General features: G+C 45.0%; 1 protein-coding gene across 5 annotated transcripts in view; it reads left to right on the top strand.

The window, feature by feature from the left end:
* ANKRD16 (ankyrin repeat domain 16) overlaps positions 1 to 16,660 on the top strand; it is a 39,624-nt gene extending 22,964 nt beyond the window's left edge. For 2 of the 5 annotated variants that reach the window (XM_056573230.1, XM_056573225.1), the window contains exons 6-7: positions 1,115 to 1,193; positions 15,695 to 15,934. In XM_056573230.1, coding sequence (XP_056429205.1) covers positions 1,115 to 1,193; positions 15,695 to 15,867 — 252 coding nt within the window. In that variant the 3' untranslated portion in view covers positions 15,868 to 15,934. Of the gene's footprint in view, positions 1 to 1,114; positions 1,194 to 1,660; positions 1,918 to 15,694; positions 15,935 to 16,215 lie in introns of those variants that run through there. The other 3 variants (XM_056573227.1, XM_056573226.1, XM_056573229.1) reach the window with 3 other exon arrangements.
* Positions 16,661 to 21,245: the final 4,585 nt, after the last annotated feature.

The raw sequence follows: 21,245 nt of genomic DNA, 5'->3' as shown, positions 1-21,245 counted from the left end.
GGTCCTGCTCTTCTGATATAACGCGGGGTTACACAGTAACCCCGCGTCATATCACGGCGGGCCCGGCGTCATAGTGAAGCTGGGACCCGCCTCTAATAGCGCGCAGCGCCGATCGCAGCGCCGCGCTCTATTAACCCTTTAGCCGCGCGCTCAGAGCTGAGCCGCGCGGCTAAAAGTGAAAGTGAAAGTTCCCGGCTAGCTCAGTCGGGCTGTTCGGGATAGCCGCGGCTAATCGCGGCATCCCGAACAGCTGACAGGACAGCGGGAGGGCCCCTTCCTGCCTCCTCGCTGTCCGATCGCCGAATGATTGCTCAGTGCCTGAGATCCAGGCATGAGCAGTCATGCGGCAGAATCGTTGATCACTGGTTTCTTATGAGAAACCAGTGATCAACATAGAAGATCAGTGTGTGCAGTGTTATAGGTCCCTATGGGACCTATAACACTGCAAAAAAAAAGTGGAAAAAAAAAGTGAATAAAGATCATTTAACTCCTCCCCTATTAAAAGTTTGAATCACCCCCCTTTTCCAATAAAAAAAAAACACAGTGTAAATAAAAATAAACATATATGGTATCACCGCGTGCGGAAATGTCTGAATTATAAAAATATATCATTAATTGGCCCGATCGGCGGTGCCCATCATTAACCATGCTCGTGAGCACGCTTCAAACTCCGGTAAAGGGACCAGGGCGTACAGGTACGCAGCTGGTCCTTAAGTACCGGGACACCCTTGTTCCCAAACAGGTTAATGGTATTTCCCTTTCATACAATCAGTATTAAAGAGATTTAACTCTTTCATCATGTGCACTTATGACAGCTGCATGCTGACGACCCACACCCGCAAACAGTATAAATGGGTTCATAACTTTGCCAGTCACTATTGCGGCCCTTGACCACCACATATGGGTGTGGTTTCTTGCACATGTGGCTACCAAAACATGTGGCTCTACCCTATACCTGTGAATATATTTTATCAGGGATACATGAGAAAAATCATAAGAAGTCTCATATATACTAAAGGGGCAAACTCCTAGTCTGAATCTTACTGATATTGTTATGGCTGGATTGTTAGTAATTATTGATGGTCACCTTAACTTATTGTATATTTTAACACAGGAAGGACATATTAGTTCCTTGTCAACCCTGTTATCCCTTGGTGCTGATCTGAACAGCCAGGATTCAAAAGGAAGATCTGGTAAGATTAAAATGACTTTCTTCTATCCAAGCGTAGCATACTGAGCACATCAAATTGGGGTGTCTTGAAACCGTGATTTAATCATCATTTCAGCAGTACTAAATGGTCTGATTTTACACATGGTTAAAAACATTGGCAGGCATATTAAAAGATTGATGTATTTTTCTGTACATTTTTTCTTTTACATTAATTATTTAAACAAACGTACCTGCAATATGTATACAGCATGAACAAACCTCCCAATCGACCAAAAAAAATCTTTTCCCCCGAGAAACCTTGGTCGCCAAGATCTCCTTGACAGAGAAAATATCAGAGGTACCGGCTACCGGGGTGGGAGAAAAAAGTTTGGGAGAAAAGTGGTTAAAGACAGCAGGTTTAAGAAGGGAGACATGGAAGGAGTTCTGGATTCGGAAGGAGGAAGATGAAGTTGGTAAGAGACTCGATTGATGCGACTCTTGATTTTATAGGGACCCAAGTAACGAGGACCCAATTTGTAACTTGGGACCCTAAAACGAATGTACTTGGAGGACAGCCATACTTTGTCGCCCGGTCGGAAACCAGGAGGAGCTCTGCGTCTCTTTTTTTTAAAATATTTTTTTAATAAACCATTTCAAACTTTACATATAAAACATATGCAATACACATAAAAGATCATAGAAGTAACATCGTGCTCTGCGTCTCTTGTCTGCTTGAAGTTTCATACGGGAGGAAGACTTGAGGAGGGCAGCGTGAGTCTCTCGCCAGATGAAGGAAAAATCCTGTACCAGAGTGTTAACAGCAGGCACGGAAGAAGGAGTGGGATATCGTGGCAGAGGAGGAAGAGGATGATGGCCAAAAACTACAAAGAAAGGAGACTTGTTGGAAGCAGAAGATTGTTTGTAGTTGTAGGAGAACTCCGCCCATGGAAGTAGATCCGCCCAATCGTCATGGCGTGAGGATACAAAGTGACGCAGATAGTTCCCCAAAATTTGGTTCACCCGTTCCACTTGGCCGTTAGACTGTGGGTGGTATGAAGAGGAAAAGTCCAACTTGATCCCGAGCTGACCACATAGGGCTCTCCAGAACTTGGAGACAAACTGCATGCCACGATCAGAGACAATATGTTTAGGGAGGCCATGGAGGCGGAAGATGTGTTGAAAGAACTGTTTGGCCAACACGGGTGCAGAGGGAAGACCGGGCAGGGGCACAAAGTGAGCCATCTTGGAGAAGCGGTCTACCACGACCCAAATAACGGAGTTGCCATGGGAGGTGGGAAGATCAGTAACAAAGTCCATAGCGATATGAGACCAGGGAAACTCTGGAACAGATTGAGGTAAGAGGAGGGCTGCAGGTCTCATTCGAGGCGACTTATCTCTGGCGCAAATAATACAGGCTTGGACGAAGTCCGAGACATCCTTCTCAAGAGAATGCCACCAATACCTTTGGGAGATTAATTGGAGAGATTTTTGTACCCCAGGATGACCATCGAAATGAGAAGCGTGGCCCCACTTGAGAATTTGCACCCGGTGACGTGGAGGTACGTAGGATTTGCCAGGAGGAAGATGGCTCAGATCCACAGGAGCGACTGCAATCAGGCGTTCTGGTGGGATAATGTGTTGAGGTGTTAGTCGCCCGCCACATCAGAAGAGCGAGACAGAGCGTCTGCCATAATGTTCTTAGAAGCCGGACGGAAATGGATCTCAAAATTAAAACGGGCGAAGAACAGAGACCAGCGAGCCTGACGAGGATTTAGTCTCTGAGCAGACTGGAGATAGGCCAGGTTCTTGTGGTCCGTAAAGATATTCACAGGATGGGTGGCTCCCTCAAGAAGATGTCTCCATTCCTCCAGTGCTAATTTAATAGCCAGCAGTTCTCTGTCCCCTATGGAATAATTTCTCTCTGCGAGAGAGAATGTTTTTGAAAAGAAGCCACAAGTTAAGGTCTTGCCCTTGGAAGATTTTTGTGTGAGCACAGCTCCGGCTCCCACCGAGGAGGCATCCACTTCGAGAGAGAAGGGCTTGGTGGAATCGGGTCTAGAGAGAACCGGTGCTGAGGCAAAGGTGACCTTCAGGGACTGGAAGGCTTCTTCAGCTTGGGAAGGCCAGGATTTAGGGTTAGCGCCCTTTTTAGTCAAGGCCACAATTGGGGACACCAGAGTGGAGTAGTGAGGGATGAATTGTCTGTAATAATTGGCGAAGCCCAAAAACCTTTGTATGGCTCGGAGTCCAGAGGGGCGTGGCCAATCCAAAACCGCCGAGAGCTTGGCGGGATCCATTTGAAGTCCTTGAGCAGAAATAATGTAACCCAAGAAAGGCAAGGAGGACTGCTCAAAAAGACATTTTTCGATCTTGGCGTATAGACGATTTCTCCTCAGGCGGGTAAGCACTTGTCGCACATGGACCCGGTGTTGGTCCAGGTCAGAGGAGAAGACAAGGATGTCATCCAAGTATACAACCACAAAGGAGTAGAGTAAGTCCCTGAAGATATCGTTGACGAATTCCTGGAAGACGGCTGGTGCATTACAGAGGCCGAAGGGCATCACCAGGTACTCAAAGTGACCGTCTCTTGTGTTAAAGGTGGTCTTCCACTCGTCGCCCTCCCGGATACGGACCAAATTATAGGCCCCTCGAAGATCCAATTTGGTGAAAATCTTGGCCCCACGGAGGCGATCAAATAACTCTGAGATTAGGGGCAGAGGGTAACGGTTCTTAATGGTGATTTTATTGAGTCCTCTGTAGTCTATACAAGGGCGGAGGGAACCGTCCTTCTTGGTCACGAAGAAGAAACCAGCCCCAGCAGGAGAAGAAGACTTCCTTATGAATCCTCTCTGTAGGTTTTTACGAATATATTCGGACATGGCAAGCATCTCAGGAGGTGAGAGAGGATAAATTCTACCCCGGGGTGACGTAGAACCAGGCATAAGGTCGATAGGACAATCATAGAGTCTGTGAAAAGGAAGGACCTTGGCTTGTTTTTTGCAGAAGACATCCGCAAAGCAATGATATGGTTTAGGCAGTCCCGGAGGCGGAGAAACTTGCGAAAGTCACTTGACAGGAGCAGGCTTGAGACACCGGTCCGAACAGCAGGGGCCCCAACACAGGATTTCACCGGAGGACCAGTTCAGAACAGGACTGTGACGTTGTAGCCATGGCAGACCCAGGAGGAGTTCGGAGGAGCAGAAGGGAAAGACTAGGAACTCTAGACTCTCTGTATGAAAAATTCCAATAACCATCTGCAGTGGCAGGGTACGGAACTGCACAGTGGCAGAGAGTCTCTCACCGTTAACCGTAGAAATAAAAAGAGGCTTAGTTAGGCGGACAACCGGAATGCAGTACTTGTCGACCAAGGAGGCGTGAATGAAGTTGCCGGCTGAACCGGAATCCAAGAAGGCTGCAGCGGTGAAGAAGGACTTGGAAGAGAGGAACAACTGCACGGATATGACGAGACGTGGAGAGGAGGAATCCACACCTAGCAACGCCTCTCCCATGTTTACTAGGTGCGAGCGTTTCCCGAACGCAGTGGACGGAGAGGACAGTCTCGCAGGAAGTGCTCAGTACTGGCGCAGTACAGACACAGGTTCTCGTCTCTGCGACAACTCAGGCGTGACCGATCCACCTGCATGGCTTCCAAGGCGGGAGGCCCGGAGAGAGGTTGAGGTGGACGCTGAAAAACGGGAGCCAGACGAGGGTAGCGTCTAGGTTGAGCGTTTCCTTTTTCAAGAAGGAGTTCCTCTCATCTCTCGGCGAAACACTTGTCGATTCTAGTGGCCAAGAGGATGAGGTCACTAAGGGTGGAAGGTAGTTCACATGCAGCCAGGCCGTCCTTTACTTCACTGTTAAGTCCCTTCTTAAATGTGGCACAAAGGGCATCATTGTTCCAGTTCAGTTCTGAGGCTAGGGTGTGAAACTGAATGGCGTAGTCACCCACGGTAGAGCCTCCTTGGGACAAATTTAGTAAGGCAGTCTCTGCGGAGGTAACCCGGGCAGGTTCCTCGAAAACATTCCGGAATTCTTGGCAGAAGCTCTGGACGGAGGAGGTGGCAGGATCAGCGCGGTCCCATAGCGGTGTAGCACAAAGCAACAGGAAACGAATCAACAAGCGTCTATGAGTACTAGAGATTAAGTCATTAATAACCCCCAATAAGCACACCACAGGGTTAAAAATAAAAGGGAAGTCCAAATGATCAGCCAAAAATCCAATCACCTCCCTCCAGAAGACAGCAATGACAGGACACTCCCATACTGCATGCAAGAAGGTACCAACCTCCGAGGAGCATTTAAAGCACAGGTCAGACGGAGAAAGTCCAAAACGCTTAAGCTTAGCAGGGGTATAATACAACCTCAATACATATCTAGATTGGATCAGCATATCTCTACTGCTAACCACATTTGCATAATAAGAACCTTCCACCTCCTTCCACTGACGCTCGGGATATCAGCCACCCATTTAGGAAAGGCTAGGGAGAAAGGGCAAGGCCCCAGTGACTGGAGAAGGGTATAGGACTGGGTAAGAGGTTTAGAGAGAGACGTGGTGCCCAGGAGAAGCTCCACCTCAGAAAACACCGGGGTAAACATCAGGGAACCAAACTGCGCCTGAACCGCATGCTGGAGCTGAAAATACCTAAACAAGGCACTTCCAGGGATGCCATAACATTCCCTCATTTCCATAAAGGATAGGAAAACCTTATCCTCCCGGAACAAGTGGATCACAAATTTGACTCCATGAGACCCCCAAAAACTGGCCTCCTGTAACCCATGTAGGTAAGGTAAATGTACATTCCCCCACAAGGGTGCCCTAGGAGATACCAGAGGCTGCGGAAATTTACTTGACACCACGGACCACCCTTTAGCTACAGTTAACAGAGGAATGGGAAAGGAAGAACTAGAGTGATACCTGTAGAGTGTATTGGTCAGAGCTTCATAAGACCCCATAAGCACACCAGCCAGGGCCGTTGCGGAGTTCGACAAATCCAGATCGATCCAGCACGCTGCATAGACCAATTGGAAGGCAAGAAAATTGTTATATACATCAGGGGCAGCTAAGCCACCATACCGCTTAAGATCCTGGAGAAGGGCCCGATCAAGTCTGGTATGCTTTCCCTGCCAATAACACCACACAGCGCATTAAAATATTTCCTGGGGGAAATGACCGGGGATAAGTGAAAAAGGTACAGGAATTTAGGGCGGTAAATCATTTTAAATATATTGATCCGGCCAGCTAGGGAGAGAGGGAGTACGGACCATGCGTACAGTCCCTCCATAGTCGAGTGCAGTAGTGGCTCCAAGCTCAAAGGAATATAGTCTAACAGGGACAGGGTAACCTCCACTCCCAAGTAGCGAAAACAAGGAACCACCTGCACCCCAGCAGGAAGAGAGGGAGAGCGACCCCAGATGAAAGCGCCATCAGGGAGGATTTAGCCCAGTTAACCTGCAAGCCTGAAATTGCACCAAATCGATCAAGTAAGTCCATAAGGGACAATAGAGAACCCTCAGCATCTGCCATATATACCAGAGTGAATGGCTGCCGCCAAAGGCTCTATCACCAGCTCAAATAGGAAGGAAGAGAGCAGACACTCCTGCCTCGTCCCATGACCCAGAAAAAAGGGAGCAGAAACATCTAAGTTAGTGCAGATACGGGCCCTAGGATTATCATAGAGCAGGAGAACCCAAGCACAGAATTGGGGTCCAAACCCAAATGTATCCAGCACCTCCCAAAGATAAAGCCACAAAACAGAGTCAAAAGCTTTATAAATATCTAGGCTAACTACCACACCTGTAGGAATGCCCTCCCCTATTGCCGCTATATTGAGATGCAGACGCTTCACATTCACATCGGTAGCTCTACCTGGCATAAACCCCGTTTGGTCAGGATGAATGACAGCACCGATAACTCCATACAGACGAGTAGCCAGGACTCTAGCCAAAATCTTAATCCACATTCAGAAGGGAAATAGGTCTATATGATCCAGGGAACACTGGGTCCTTCCCGGGTTTAGGAAGCACAACAATGAGCGCTTCCCTCATAGAGTCCGGAAGGGCATCAGCAACAGCTATGGAGTGAAACAAATTGCAAACAATAGGGGCTAGTCACTCTTCATTCATCCTGTACCAATCACCTACCACCCCGTCTAAACCCGGAGTCTTCCCACTATGAAGATACCGTATAGCCTGAGCCACCTCCTCAACTGTAAAAGGGGCATCCAATGCCTCCGCCTGAGCGTGATTAAGCGAGGGGAGAGATAAATCCTGCAGGAATGAGAGAATCTCCCCTTGACAGGGCACAAAAGGGGCAACATATAGGGAGGAGTAAAATACCCTGAAGACAGAATTTAATTCAGTTAGTACAATGACGAGCATTGTTTGCATAAATCCAGGGACCCACTGTAAAATAGATGGCACTCAAAGCTTAACATGTCAGAAGCAAAAAAACATTTGTCTACTGCAATGCTTGTATCCTACAATAAAATGCCCTATTAGCCCTATACTAGTGGGTACTAGAAAGAAGTGAACAGCCCAATAGAGGAGAGGCTAATCCCCTTTCATGGTGATTGGTAGAAGAGTGCCTGGCATGCTTAAATGTGATCCCATATAGTACTTTTTTTCAGCATGGGTCTTCTGTTTAGAGAATGTTTATTTTTTTACCTCTAGTAGTGGTTTCTTTATGTGAGTCTTAGTTTAAATAAGATGAGGGTAGGTACCATGTTAGCCTTAGAAATATAGGAGATAAGTGGAGTAGCAATGGTAACTTTATTGGCTTAACCCCTTCAGGACATTGGATTTTTTCAATTTTTGCACTTTTGTATTTTTCACCTCATTTGCTAAAAATAACACTTTCAATTTTCCACCTACAGACCCATATGAGGGCTTGTTTTTTGTAGTGATCTCTAGTTTTTTTATCGGTATCATTTTTGTTTTGGTGGGACTTTTTGATCACTTTTTATACATTTTTTTTAGGGTATACAAAGTGACCTAAAATATGCAATTTTGGACTTTGGTATTTTTTTCGTATATGCCATTGACTGTGCGGTTTAACCCCTTAAGGACCAAGCCCATTTTAACTTTAAGGACCAGGCCAATTTTATTTTGGGGTTTTCGTTTTTTCCTCGCCTTCTAAAATCCATAACTCTTTTATATTTCCATCTACAGACCCATATAAGGGCTTGTTTTCTGCGTGACTAATTGTACTTTGTAATGAAACCCCTCATTTTACCATAAAATGTACAACAAAATCATTTTTTTAGGGAGGGAATTTAAATGAAAACCATAATTTTGCACATTTTGGAGGGTTTCGTGTTCACACTGTACACTTTATGGTAACAATGACATGTGTTTTTTATTCTGTGGGTCAATACGATTAAAATGATACCCATGGCTAGATACTTTTATATTTTTGTACCGCTTAAAAAAAAATCTAAAACTTTTTGTACAAAATCAGTAATCTAAAATCGCCCTATTTTGACCACCTATAACTTTTTCATTTTTTCCGTATATAGGGCGGTATAAGGGCTCATTTTTTGCGCCGTCATATGTATTTTTTATCAATATCACATTTGCATACATAAAACTTTTAGATAATGTTTTATTAAAATTATTTAAAAAAGCAGCATTTTTGGATTTTTTTTTTATTTTTTACGTTTACGCCGTTCAACGTACGGGATCATTAACATTATATTTTGATCGGTCATTTACGCACGCGGCGATAACAAATATGTTTATAAAAAAATAGGAAAGACAGACAATTTTTATTGGGGAGGGGATTTTTCACTTTTTATTTTCACATTTTTAAACTTTTTTTTTTACACTTCTTATGTCCCCATAGGGAACTATCTATAGCAATCATTTGATTGCTAATATTGTTCAGTGCTATGCATAGGGCATAGCACTGATTAGTATTAACGGTGATCTTCTGCTCGATCTCAGACCAGAGCAGGAGACGGCCCGAGGCAGGTGAGGGGACCTCAGTCTGCCATAACAGATGATCGGATCCCCGCAGCAGCGCTGCGGACGATCTAATCATCTATTTTAAAATGCGCATTGCCACAGATGCCGTGATCTGTACTGATCACAGCATCTGAGGGGTTAATGGCGGACATCCGCTCGATCGCGGATGTCGGCCATTACCAGCGGGTCCACGGCTGCTGCTAGCAGCCAGAACCTGCCGTGTATGATGCGAGCACCGCTCCAAGGCATGCGGTCATACACAGGACGTAAATGTACGTCCTGGTGCGCTAAGTACTGCCACAACAGGATATACATTTACGTCCATGGTCGTTGAGGGGTTAATTAATGTTATATTTTTATAGTTCGAACATTTACACATGCAGCAATACCACATATGTTTGTTTATTTTTGTTTACATATTATTATTTTTTTGTTAATTGGAAAAGGAGGGTGATTCAAACTTATTAGGGAAGGGGTTAAATCACATTTATTCACTTTTATTATTTAACTTTTTTTAAACAATTTTATAGTTTTCATAGGGGACTATTACATGCAATCTTCAGATTGCAAACACTGTTCAATACTATGCCATAGCATAGCATAGATCAGTATTATCAGTGCTCGATTGCTTCAGGCTACTGAGGCTTCCTGGAGCATCGTGCCACGAACCGGTTGGCGAGGAGGCATGTAAGGGCCTTCCCACCATCCCCTCAGCTCATCGGGACACTGCATTTTCATGTTTTTTTTTTTACATTTTAGAGACTACATCTAAGGGGTTAATGCCGGACATCATGTTATAGAAGGGGAGCGGGACAAAGGCATACAGGTATGCCCTTCGTCCTTAAGTGGTTAACGAGAAGATGTGTCTCTTCTTGAGTCATACATCCACACTGGAGTGGTCCTGATCAGCTCTGCTGAGCTGCCGGGATATTTTTTTAAAATTTTTAGACGTTGCATCTAAGGGGTTAATGCCGAATATCACCTAAGCCCACATTATAGAAGGGAAGCGGAAAAAGGGCATACAGGTACGCCCTTCATCCTTAAGTGGTTAATGGGAAGATATGAGAAGATGTATCCCTTCATCTGGCACATTGTGTAGAGAGTGCCCATATCAAACTTTGACTCACATCATAACATCAATAACATCTTCTCCAGAAAATCATCTAAAGTGGTATATTTCACCATTTGTCCAACACTTTTTTGAATGGCCTTTTCCTGACCATCCTCTCCAGGCTGCGGTCATCCCTGCTGCTTGTGCCCCTTTTTCTTCCACACTTTTCCCTTCCACATAAGGCTGGGTTCACATCACGTTTTTCCCCATACGGGAGCGCATACGGCTGGGGGAGCTAAAAACTTGCGCTCCCGTATCCATGCCGTATGCCGCCCGTATGTAATTTATGTAAATGAGCCGACCGAAGTGAACCGGTCGGCTAATTTTTCCCCGTATGCGGTTTTTTACCGGACCTAAAACCGTGGTTGACTACGGTTTTAGGTCCGGTAGAAAACTGCATACGGGGAAAAAATGAGCCGACCGGTTCACTCCCGTCGGCTCATTTATATAAATTACATACGGGCGGCATACGGCATGGATACGGGAGCGCAAGTTTTTAGCTCCCCACAGCCGTATGCGCTCCCGTATGGGGAAAAACGTGATGTGAACCCAGCCTAACTTTGTAATAATATGCTTTGATACAGCACTTTGGGAACATTCTTTTCGTTTGCAATTACATTTTGAGGCTTTCCTTCCTTCCTTATGGATGGTGTCAATGATGGTTTTCTGTACAACTGTCAGGTCAGCAGTCTTTCCCATGATTGTGATTGCTACTGAACCAGACTGAGAGACCATTTAAAGGCTCAGAAACCCTTTGCAGGGTTTATAGCTTAAAGGGGTATCCTGGGCAAAAACATTTTATCCCTTATCCGTCACGCCCCTCCCATAGACATGAATGGAGGGGGCGTGGCGTGACGTCACGTCCCCAGTCCTGGAAACCTGGAGGTTTCCGAAACTGGAGATTCAGCACCCGCATAAAATGCGGGTGCTGCAGGGAGGTTGCGGGGGGGGGGGTGGGGTGGGGGGGTCTCAGCAGCGGGCCCCCCGCGATCAGACATCTTATCCCCTATCCTTTGGAATACCCCTTTAACCCCTTCCCGACCTATGACATACCTGTACGTCATGGGTGGCAAGGTGTTCCCGACCCATGACATACAGGTACGTCATGGACATTACTGCCGCTACTCACGGCATCCCGCAGCGCCCGGAAAGATGGTGGCTATCACTGATAGCCAGCCATCTTACCGTGCGACCACGGGGGGTCTCATCCCCTACCCCCGCCAGCGATCGCTGCTATCAGCTGGTCAAATCTGACTAGCTGATAGCAGCGTTTCGCTATGAAAATACTTAGCAGCGCGGTGTGTGAGTCCCGATCACAGGGATCGGGACACACACCGCTCTGCTAAGTGTCCCTGACCCGTCCCCCGGCGTCACTTACCCGTCGGAGCGGTGTCCCGAGCGGTCCCGGCGTCCTCCGTGCGGTCCCGGCTGCGCTGCGTCCCGGCGGTGAGTTTCCGGCAGCAGTGCGGCATCTTCATTGGCAGCAGTGAGATCGCCGTAAAGCGATCTCACTGCTGCCTCTGAGAGTTTCAAAACTGCAACTCCCAGCATGCCCAGACAGCCTTTGGCTTTCTGGGCATGCTGGGAGTTGTAGTTTTGCAACATCTGGAGGTCCACAGTTTGGAGACCACTGTATAATGGTCTCCAATCTGTGCTCTTCCAGATGTTGCAAAACTACAAATCTCAGCATGCTCAGTCTGTCCAGGCATGCTGGGAGTTGTAGTTCTCTAACATCTGGAAGAGCACAGATTGGAGACCATTATACAGTGGTCTCCAAACTGTGGACCTCCAGATGTTGCAAAACTACAACTCCCAGCATGCCCAGACTGCCCAAGCATGCTGGAAGTTGTAGTTCGGCAACATCTGATCCTTCAGATATTGCCGAACTACAACTTCCAGCATGCCTTGGCAGTCTGGGCATGCTGGGAGTTGTACTTTTGCAACAACTGGAGGCACACTAGTTGGGAAACATTGTCCGTTTCCTACCTCAGTGCCTCCAGCTGTTGCAATTGTTGCAAAACTATAACTCCCAGCATGCACTGACAGACCATGCATGCTGGGAGTTGTAGTTTTGCAACAGCTGGAGGCACACTGGTTTGGAAACACTAAGTTTGGTTGCAAAACACTTGAAAGTTTATTACTTAACTTAGTGTTTCCAAACCAGTGTTCCTCCAGCTGTTGCAAAACTACAACTCCCAGCATGCACGGACAGCCAAAGGGCATGCTCGGAGTTTGCAACAGCTGGATGTTTGCCCCCTCCCCCCAATGTGAATGTACAGGGTACACTCACATGGGCGGAGGTTTACAGTGAGTGCTGCAAGTTTGAGATGGCGCAAATTTTGCGCTGCAGCTCAAACTTCCAGCGGCAAACTTGCTGTGAACCTCTGCCCATGTGACTGTACCCTAAAAACACTACACTACACTGACACTAACCTAAAATAAAAAGTAAAAAACACTACATATACACATACCCCTACACAGCCCCCCTCCCCCCAAAAAATGAAAAACGTCTGGTACGCTACTGTTTCCAAAAGGGAGCCTCCAGCTGTTGCAAAATAATAATTCCCAGTATTGCCGGACAGCCATTGACTGTCCAGGCATGCTGGGAGTTTTGCAACAGCTGGAGGCACCCTGTTTGGGAATCACTGGCGTAGAATACCCCTATGTCCACCCCTATGCAAATCCCTAATTCAGGCCTCAAATGCGCATGGCGCTCTCTCACTTTGGAGCCCTGTCGTATTTCAGGGCAACAGTTTTGGGACACATATGGGGTATCGCCGTACTCGGGAGAAATTGCCTTACAAATTTTGGGGGGCTTTTTCTTCTTTAACCCCTTATGAAAAGGTGAAGTTGGGGTCTACACCAGCATGTTAGTGTAAAAAAATTAATTTTTTTACACTGACATGCTGGTGTTGCCCTATACTTTTCATTTTCACAAGAGGTAAAAGGGAAAAAAGACCCTCTAAATTTGTAACGCAATTTCTCCTGAGTACGGCGATACCCCATATGTGGGCGCAAAGTGCTCTGGGGGCGCACAACAAGGCCCAGAAGGGAGAGTGCACCATGTACATTTGAGGCGATTTGCACAGGGGTGGCTGATTGTTACAGCAGTTCTGACAAACGCAAAACAATAAATACCCACATGTGACCCCATTTTGGAAACTACACCCCTCACGGAATGTAATAAGGGGTGCAGTGAGCATTTACACCCCACTGGTGTATGACAGATTTTTGGAACAGTGGTCTGTGAAAATGAAAAATAAAATTTTTGATTTGCACAGTCCACTGTTTCAAATATCTGTCAAACGCCAGTGGGGTGTAAATGCTCACTGCACCCCTTATTAAATTCCATGAGGGGTATAGTTTCCAAAATGGGGTCACATGTGGGGGGGGTCCACTGTTCTGGCACCATAGGGGCTTCCTAAATGGGACATGCCCCCCAAAAACCCTTTCAGAAAAACTCACTCTCCAAAATCCCATTGTCGCTCCTTCCCTTCTGAGCCCTCTACTGCGCCCGCCGAACACTTTACATACGCATATGAGGTATTTCCTTACTCAAGAGAAATTTGGTTACCAATTTTAGGGTGATTTCTCTCCTTTTACCCCTTGTAAAAATTCAAAAATTGGGTCTACAAGAAAATGCGAGTGTAAAAAATGAAGATTTAGAATTTTCTCCTTCACTTTGCTGCTATTCCTGTGAAACACCTAAAGGGTTAAAACACTTACTGAATGTCATTTTGAATACTTTGGGGGGTGCAGTTTTTATAATGGGGTCATTTATGGGGTATTTCTAATATGAAGATCCTTAAAATCCACTTCCAACCTGAACTGGGCCCTGAAAAATTACGATTTTGAATATCTTGAGAAAAATTGGAAAATTGCTGCGGAACTTTGAAGCCCTCTGGTGTCTTCCAAAAGTAAAAACTTGTCAATTTTTTAATGCAAACACAAAGTAGACATATTGTATATGTGAATCAATATGTAATTTATTTGGAATATCCATTTTCCTTTCAAGCAGAGACTTTCAAAGTTAGAAAAATGCTAAATTTTCAAAATTTTCATGAAATTTTTAGATTTTTTACCAAGAAAGGATACAAATATCAGTGAAATTTTACCGATAACATAAAGTAGAATATGTCACGAAAAAACAATCTCGGAATCAGAATGATAAGTAAAAGCATTCCAGAGATATTAATGTTTAAAGTGACAGTGGTCAGATTTTCAAAAAATGCCCAGGTCATGAAGGTGAAAATGGGCTGGGTCATGAAGGGGTTAATTAGCTGATTAGAGTGGGACACAATTGGAATATTGAACCTTTTCACTCTAGTCTGATTTTCTTAGACCATGCTGTCTAAAAATCTCCCAGATATATTACAGTGACAGTGGCTAATATATTTGCCACATTTGTTGGCTTACTTAGTACAAGTATTTTGGCACAATTTTTTTTGTGTACTATGTTGGATGAATCCATGCCCCTTTCTTGCAACATCCCCTTGTCGAGCTAGATGTAAAAGTGTCTAAAAATAAATAAATATATATACCCAACAGGGGAGATTTATCATTCAAAGTGTATCCTACTGTTTTTTCTGTCTATTTCCGTTGCAGCGTGTAATTTATCCTAAGTGTGTACTGTAGATGATGAATTCCCCACCGCTTTGCACGGGTGGGAAAAGCTCTAGCTCACGAGGTTTTGTACGTGTACTTTTGGTCGGCGTACTTTAGCGCCTGGAAATCGGGGTTTGCACAATTTTTTGTGACTTATTCTAAAAGTCGCAATATGATAAATAAGGGTGCACTGCATGTCTAAATCGGAAATAGGTGTACTGCTACTCAAAAACTTAGGAAACATCTACTACAAAAGTCGCACAAATGTCGCTAATATTACATGACTGCGCCATCACAGCGCCAATGATAGACGGAAAATAACGTCTATAATTATATTGAATGATAAATCTCCCCCCACGTATGTATATTCAAACATAACTTCCAAATGGCTGTATATATTTTGATGAAACTTGGTACATGTTACTTATGCCAACTAAAAAAATGAATGCGTTATATCAAACCCTAACCCATTATTATACCCCTTATGGGAGGATGGATTTATTTTTTTTACAAGTACATATCCTGATCACATTACTCTCGGCTGCAGAGATCACCCAGGACGGCTGACCGGTACATGAGGACAGGATATGAGGACGAGAGCATCATTGTTGCTTTTCCTCTCTAGTTTAGGTAGTAAGACTGGGCAACACCGGCAAATCTGCTTGTGCATAATAAATGTGGCGTAAAGCATTTTTTTTACACGAATTGTAATAGTAAACTGCCTCACAGTCTTCTGTTATACATTCATCTAAGAAAAAAATGACCACAAATAAAACAATTTTCTTTTATTATCATTTTGAATAGTCAATGTTTTATTATTTATTTTAAGGAAAAATTTATGGGTGTTTTCCCCCCCCCCCCTTTAGCTCTTCACATGGCATGCTCTGGTCAGCATGCAGGGTGTGTTGACTTTCTCTTGAAATCTGGGCTCAAAGACTCAGCGGATTGCAATGGGACATTTGCGGAACAGATGGCCAAAAAGGATGAAGTCAAGAAAGTTTTTGCACTTTTCCAAGAACAAAATAAAAAGAAAACTTGATTATGTGTATTTACTGTAAATAGATAGATATTATTTGTTTTAAGAATAAATCTACCCTTGAACACAATTTTATAGTTTACATATTGATTTATGAAAAATACGATGAATTGCTGTGATGACATTGAGCCATAGAAACTGCTGTAAGTCACTGACCTCAGTGGTCACATGCTATATACAGAAAGAGACTGCGGAGGCCAGTGATCAGCTGCAGTATCATGTGCACAACACCATCGCAGCACTTCTAGCAGAGGGGCACTGGAGTGGTTGCAGTGAGTAAAGTTGTTTAATTGTTTTGCTGTTGGAAATTGACCGTGTTGTTTGTTCTCCGATTGTCCTTCCTTTTGGTAGGTGCTAAACACTGCATACCAGGAACACCCTACCCCTGACTTTCTGGAGATGTTCTGGCCTAGTCCTCTAGATATAACAGTTTGGCAAAAAGCTGGATCCAAGTTTTCCTGCTTCCAATACTCAAGAACGAACTGCTCACTTGCTGTCTAATATATCTCTTCTGGTCACTTTGACATGGCAAAATATTTTTCACTAGTAATTGTAAGTTAGAATTAGGAACACAACCTACATAGGGGAAAGCTATCTATTCCATGTTGTGGACCCACTCTTGGCTTTGACTAAAATTACTGATTGAATACTATGTGTGATATTGGTCTTATACTGTACACACTTTTCTATGGCATTATATGGGCTTACCGTATATACTCGAGTATAAGCCGAGTTTTTCAGCACGATTTTTCGTGCTGAAAACGCCCCCCTCAGCTTATACTCGAGTGAACTCTCCGCCTGTCAATCCCTTCATCAGTGGTCTTCAACCTGCAGACCTCCAGATTTTGCAAAACTACAACTCCCAGCATGCCCGGACAGCCCATCGGCTGTCCGGGCATGCTGGGTGTTGTAGTTTTGAAACCTCTGGAGGTCTGCAGGTTGAAGACCACTGTGGCCTTCGTCATCATCCAGCCCCCCCCCCCCTTTTTTTTTATACTCACCTCCTCTCGGCAGGAAGTTAGGGTGAGCTGGTCCGGGCCATCTATGCTGCAGGGACCGTCCGGTGGGGATGATTAGTAGTTGCGGGCTGTCCATTTTCATCGGAGCGGCCCTCTTCTCCGCACTTCAGGCCCGGCCCCGGAGTAGGGACATTGCCTTGACGACAACGCACAGGGAAGTTCATGCGCAACGTCCCTGTGCATCGTCGTCAAGGCAACGTCACTAGGCCAGGCCCGAAGTGCGGAGAAGAAGCCCCCCCCCCCCGGTGAAAATGGACAGCTCGCAAAGACTAACCATCCCCACCGGACGGTCCCTGCAGCGTAGATTGCCCGAACCAGCTCACCCTAACTTCCCGCCGAGGGGAGGCGAGTACAAAACATAAGGGGGGGGGGGGGGAGGGGGCTGGATGATGACGAAGGCCGCAGTGGCCTTCAACCTGCGGACCTCCTGAGGTTTCAAAACTACAACTCCCAGCATGCCTGGACAACCGATGGCTGTCCGGGCATGCGGGGAGTTGTAGTTTTGCAACATCTGGAGGTCCGCAGGTTGAAGACCACTGATGAAAGGATTGACAGGCGGTGATGATGAAGGGGGGGGGGGGGAATGATGACGAAGGCTGCAGTGGTCTTCAACCTGCAGACCTCCAGAGGTTTCAAAACTACAACTCCCAGCATGCCTGGACAGCCGATGGCTGTCGGGGCATGCTGGGAGTTGTAGTTTTGCAACATCTGGAGGTCCGCAGGTTGAAGACCACTGATGAAGGGATTGACAGGCGGTGATAATGAAGGGGGGGGGGATGATGACAGGGGTTTGGATGATTACATGGGGGGGATGATGTATTTCCCACCCTAGGCTTATAGTCGAGTCAATAACTTTTCCTGGGTTTCTGGGGTGAAATTAGGGGCTTCGGCTTATATTCGGGTCGGCTTATACTCGAGTATATACGATTAACGGGAAAAAAAAAACTGAAGAATTTTAGTTGTCCTTCATGCATTTTTATGATGATGATAAAATTATGTTTTTTTTTCTCCAAAATTGTGTTTTTTCTGTCACTTTTTTTCTGTTACATATGATTCAAGGATTTCTTATGAAGAATGTGAAAAATGGCAGAAAAACATCCACACTGTAGGCCTATGGAAAGAATACAAAAAACCATAACGGAATGTTCACACAATCGGATCTTATAGAGCTGTTTCTCCTCTTTGGCTGTCACTTAGATGCATGAAGTGAGGGAATTACATCATCCAGCCATCCACTCTCTCTGTCCATATCCCTCTCTGAAAGCAGCCCCCACCCTCCTGAGAGACACAGACCATGTCGTTTCTGCCCTGCACTTATGAGTCATGTTTTCTTTAGTGCTGAGAACTGGAAGATGTGTGCAGCTTTAGCCAATGGGACACTGAGTCTCTCTCTGCTGCTCAGAGCAGGAGGGTGGGGACTACTCTCAGACAAGGAGCTGTCTGGCAGGGCAGAGCTGCAATGATTGCTGGTAGATGTAGGCAAGGGGAGGGAAGGGTAGCAAAGAATATCAAGAAGCAGTCAGAGAAGACAACAGGGGCAAAGGGAGCCATGCATATCAGGCACGATATCCAGATACCATTTTTTTAAGACCAAGAATGAGTACCGATACTTTTTTTTTAAAGTACTCGCTGATACCAAATACCGGTACTTTTTTCTATGTCATGTGACAGGGTTTTTTTTTTTTATAGGAATTTTTGTTTTGTTTTATTGTTTAAAAAATAAGATTTTATTTAAAGGGGGGGGGGCAGATTTAAGCTTTTATTAGGGAAGGGGTTAATTCACATTTATAATTTATTTATTTTTTCACTTTTTTTAGTCCCCATAGTGGACTATCACATGCAAACTGTAGATTGCATACACTGATCAATGATATGCCATAGCATAGCATTGATCTGTGTTATCGGCACTCCTTTACTTCTGCCTGCCATGGCATCTATAGGGTCAATGTTGGACATCACCATGATCAGTGATGTTCTGCATCAGCCACAGGTCCCGGCTATGATGCACACTCAGCTGCTGGGCGAGATGCATAGCTTGGAACCTCTGTGATACCTGCCGGGGGGGTCCAGGCGTAAGTATCGGACTAGGTATTGGGGACATTTGCACAAGTACAAGTACTCGTGCAAATATTCAGTATCTGTCCCGATACCGGGACATCCCTAGTTTACAGGGAACATATCTAGGTAGTGTGGTGGCTTTGGATAGATTTTTATATATATATATTAACTTCCTGTTTGTGGCACATTAGTATATGTGAGGGGGGAAATTTTCAAGATAGGTGGTGACCATGGCGGCCATTTTGAAGTTGGCCATTTTGAATCCAACTTTAGTTTTTTCAATAGGAAGAGTGTCATGTGACACATCAAACTAATTGGGAATTTCACAAGAAAAACAATGGTGTGCTTGGTTTTAATGTAACTTTATTCTTTCATGAGTTATTTACAAGTTTCTGACCACTTATGAAATGTGTTTAATGTGCTGCCCATTGTGTTGGATTGTCAATGCAACCCTCTTCTCCCACTCTTCACACACTGATAGAAACACCGCAGGAGAAATTACCCCAAAGATAAGGGGGTCAGATCGGTAGACCTTGGGGGCCATTCAACTGGCCCATGACGACCAATCCACTTTCCAGGAAACTGTTCATCTAGGAATGCTCGGACCTGACACCCATAATGTGGTGGTGCACCATCTTGCCAGCTTCAGTGTATAAAGAGGGAAACAAATCATCATGTAGCAATTTTGCATATCCAGTGGCCTTGAGGTTTCCATTGATGAAGAATGGCCCCACTATCTTTGTACCCCATATACCACACCATACCATCAATTTTTGTGTTCCAACAGTCTTGGAGGGATCTATCCAATGTGGGATAGTGTCAGACCAATAGTGGTGGTTTTGTTTGTTAACTTCACCATTCACATAAAAGTTTGCCTCATCACTGAACAAAATCTTCTGCGTAAACTGAGGGTCCTGTTCCAATTTTTGTTTTGCCCATTCTGCAGCACCTGAAACTACGGATACTGGAAGCCTGTGCTCGCATTTCTCCTGCGTGTTGCTATCAGTGTGTGAAGAATGGGAGAAGAGGGTTGCATTGACAATCCAACACAATGGGCAGCACATTGAACACATTTTATAAGTGGTCATAAACTTGTAAATAACTCATGAAAGAATAAAGTTACCTTAAAACCAAGCACATCATTGTTTTTCTTGTGAAATTCCCAATAAGTTTGATGTGTCACATGACCCTCTTCCTATTGAAAAAACAAAAGTTGGATTCAAAATGGCGACTTCAAAATGGCCGCCATGGTCACCACCCATCTTGAAAAGTTCCCCCCCCCCCACAAACAGGAAGTTAATATCACCAACCATTCCCATTTTATTAAGGTGTATCCATATAAATGGCCCACCCTGTATGTGTGTGTTTATATATATATATATATATATATATATATATATACACATATACATACACACACACACACACACACACATATATATATATATAGATATATACACACACACACATATATATATATATATATACACACACTTCCCTAAGTATCCCTTTTACTTCAATGGGTCAAGCACAAATCTGCAACTACTCAACTATTACAGATTTTCTGCATGTTTTCCACAGATGGTTTTGCTAGCCAAATGACAGACTCCTGTATTATACACTGCTCAAAAAAATTAAGGTAACACTTAAACAACACAATGTAACTCCAAGTCAATCACACTTCCGTGAAATCACACTGTCCACTCAGGAAGCAACACTGATTGACAATCAATTTCACATGCTGTTGTGCAAATGGAACAGACAACAGGTGGAAATTATAGGCATTTAGCAAGACACCCCTAATAAAGGAGTGGTTCTGCAGGTGGTGACCATAGACCACTTCTCAGTTCCTATGCTTCCTGGCTGATGTTTTGGTCACTTATGAATGCTGGTGGTGCTTTCACTGTAGTGGTAGCATGAGACGGAGTATACAAGCCACACAAGGGGCTCAGGTAGTGCAGCTCATCCAGGATGGCTCATCAATGCAAGCTGTGGCAAGAAGGTTTGCTGAGTCTGTCAGTGTAGTGTCCAGAGCATGGAGCCACTACCAGCACACAGGCCAGTACATGAGGAGGCCGTAGGAGGGCAACAATCCAGCAGCAGGACCACTACCACGACTTTGTGCAAGGAGGATCACTGCCAGAAATCTGCAAAATGACCTCCAGCAGGCCACAAATGTGCATGTGTCCACTCAAACGGTCAGAAACAGACTCCATGAGGGTGGTATGAGGGCCCGATGTCCACAGGTGGGGGTTGTGCTTACAGCCCAACACCGTGCAGGACGTTTGGCATTTGACAGAGAAC

This window comes from Hyla sarda, chromosome 4 (genome assembly GCF_029499605.1).
Source record: "Hyla sarda isolate aHylSar1 chromosome 4, aHylSar1.hap1, whole genome shotgun sequence".
NCBI lineage: Eukaryota > Metazoa > Chordata > Amphibia > Anura > Hylidae > Hyla > Hyla sarda.
The sequence above is the reverse complement of the archived record's forward strand: the minus strand, read 5'-3'. Positions and strand labels throughout refer to the sequence as shown.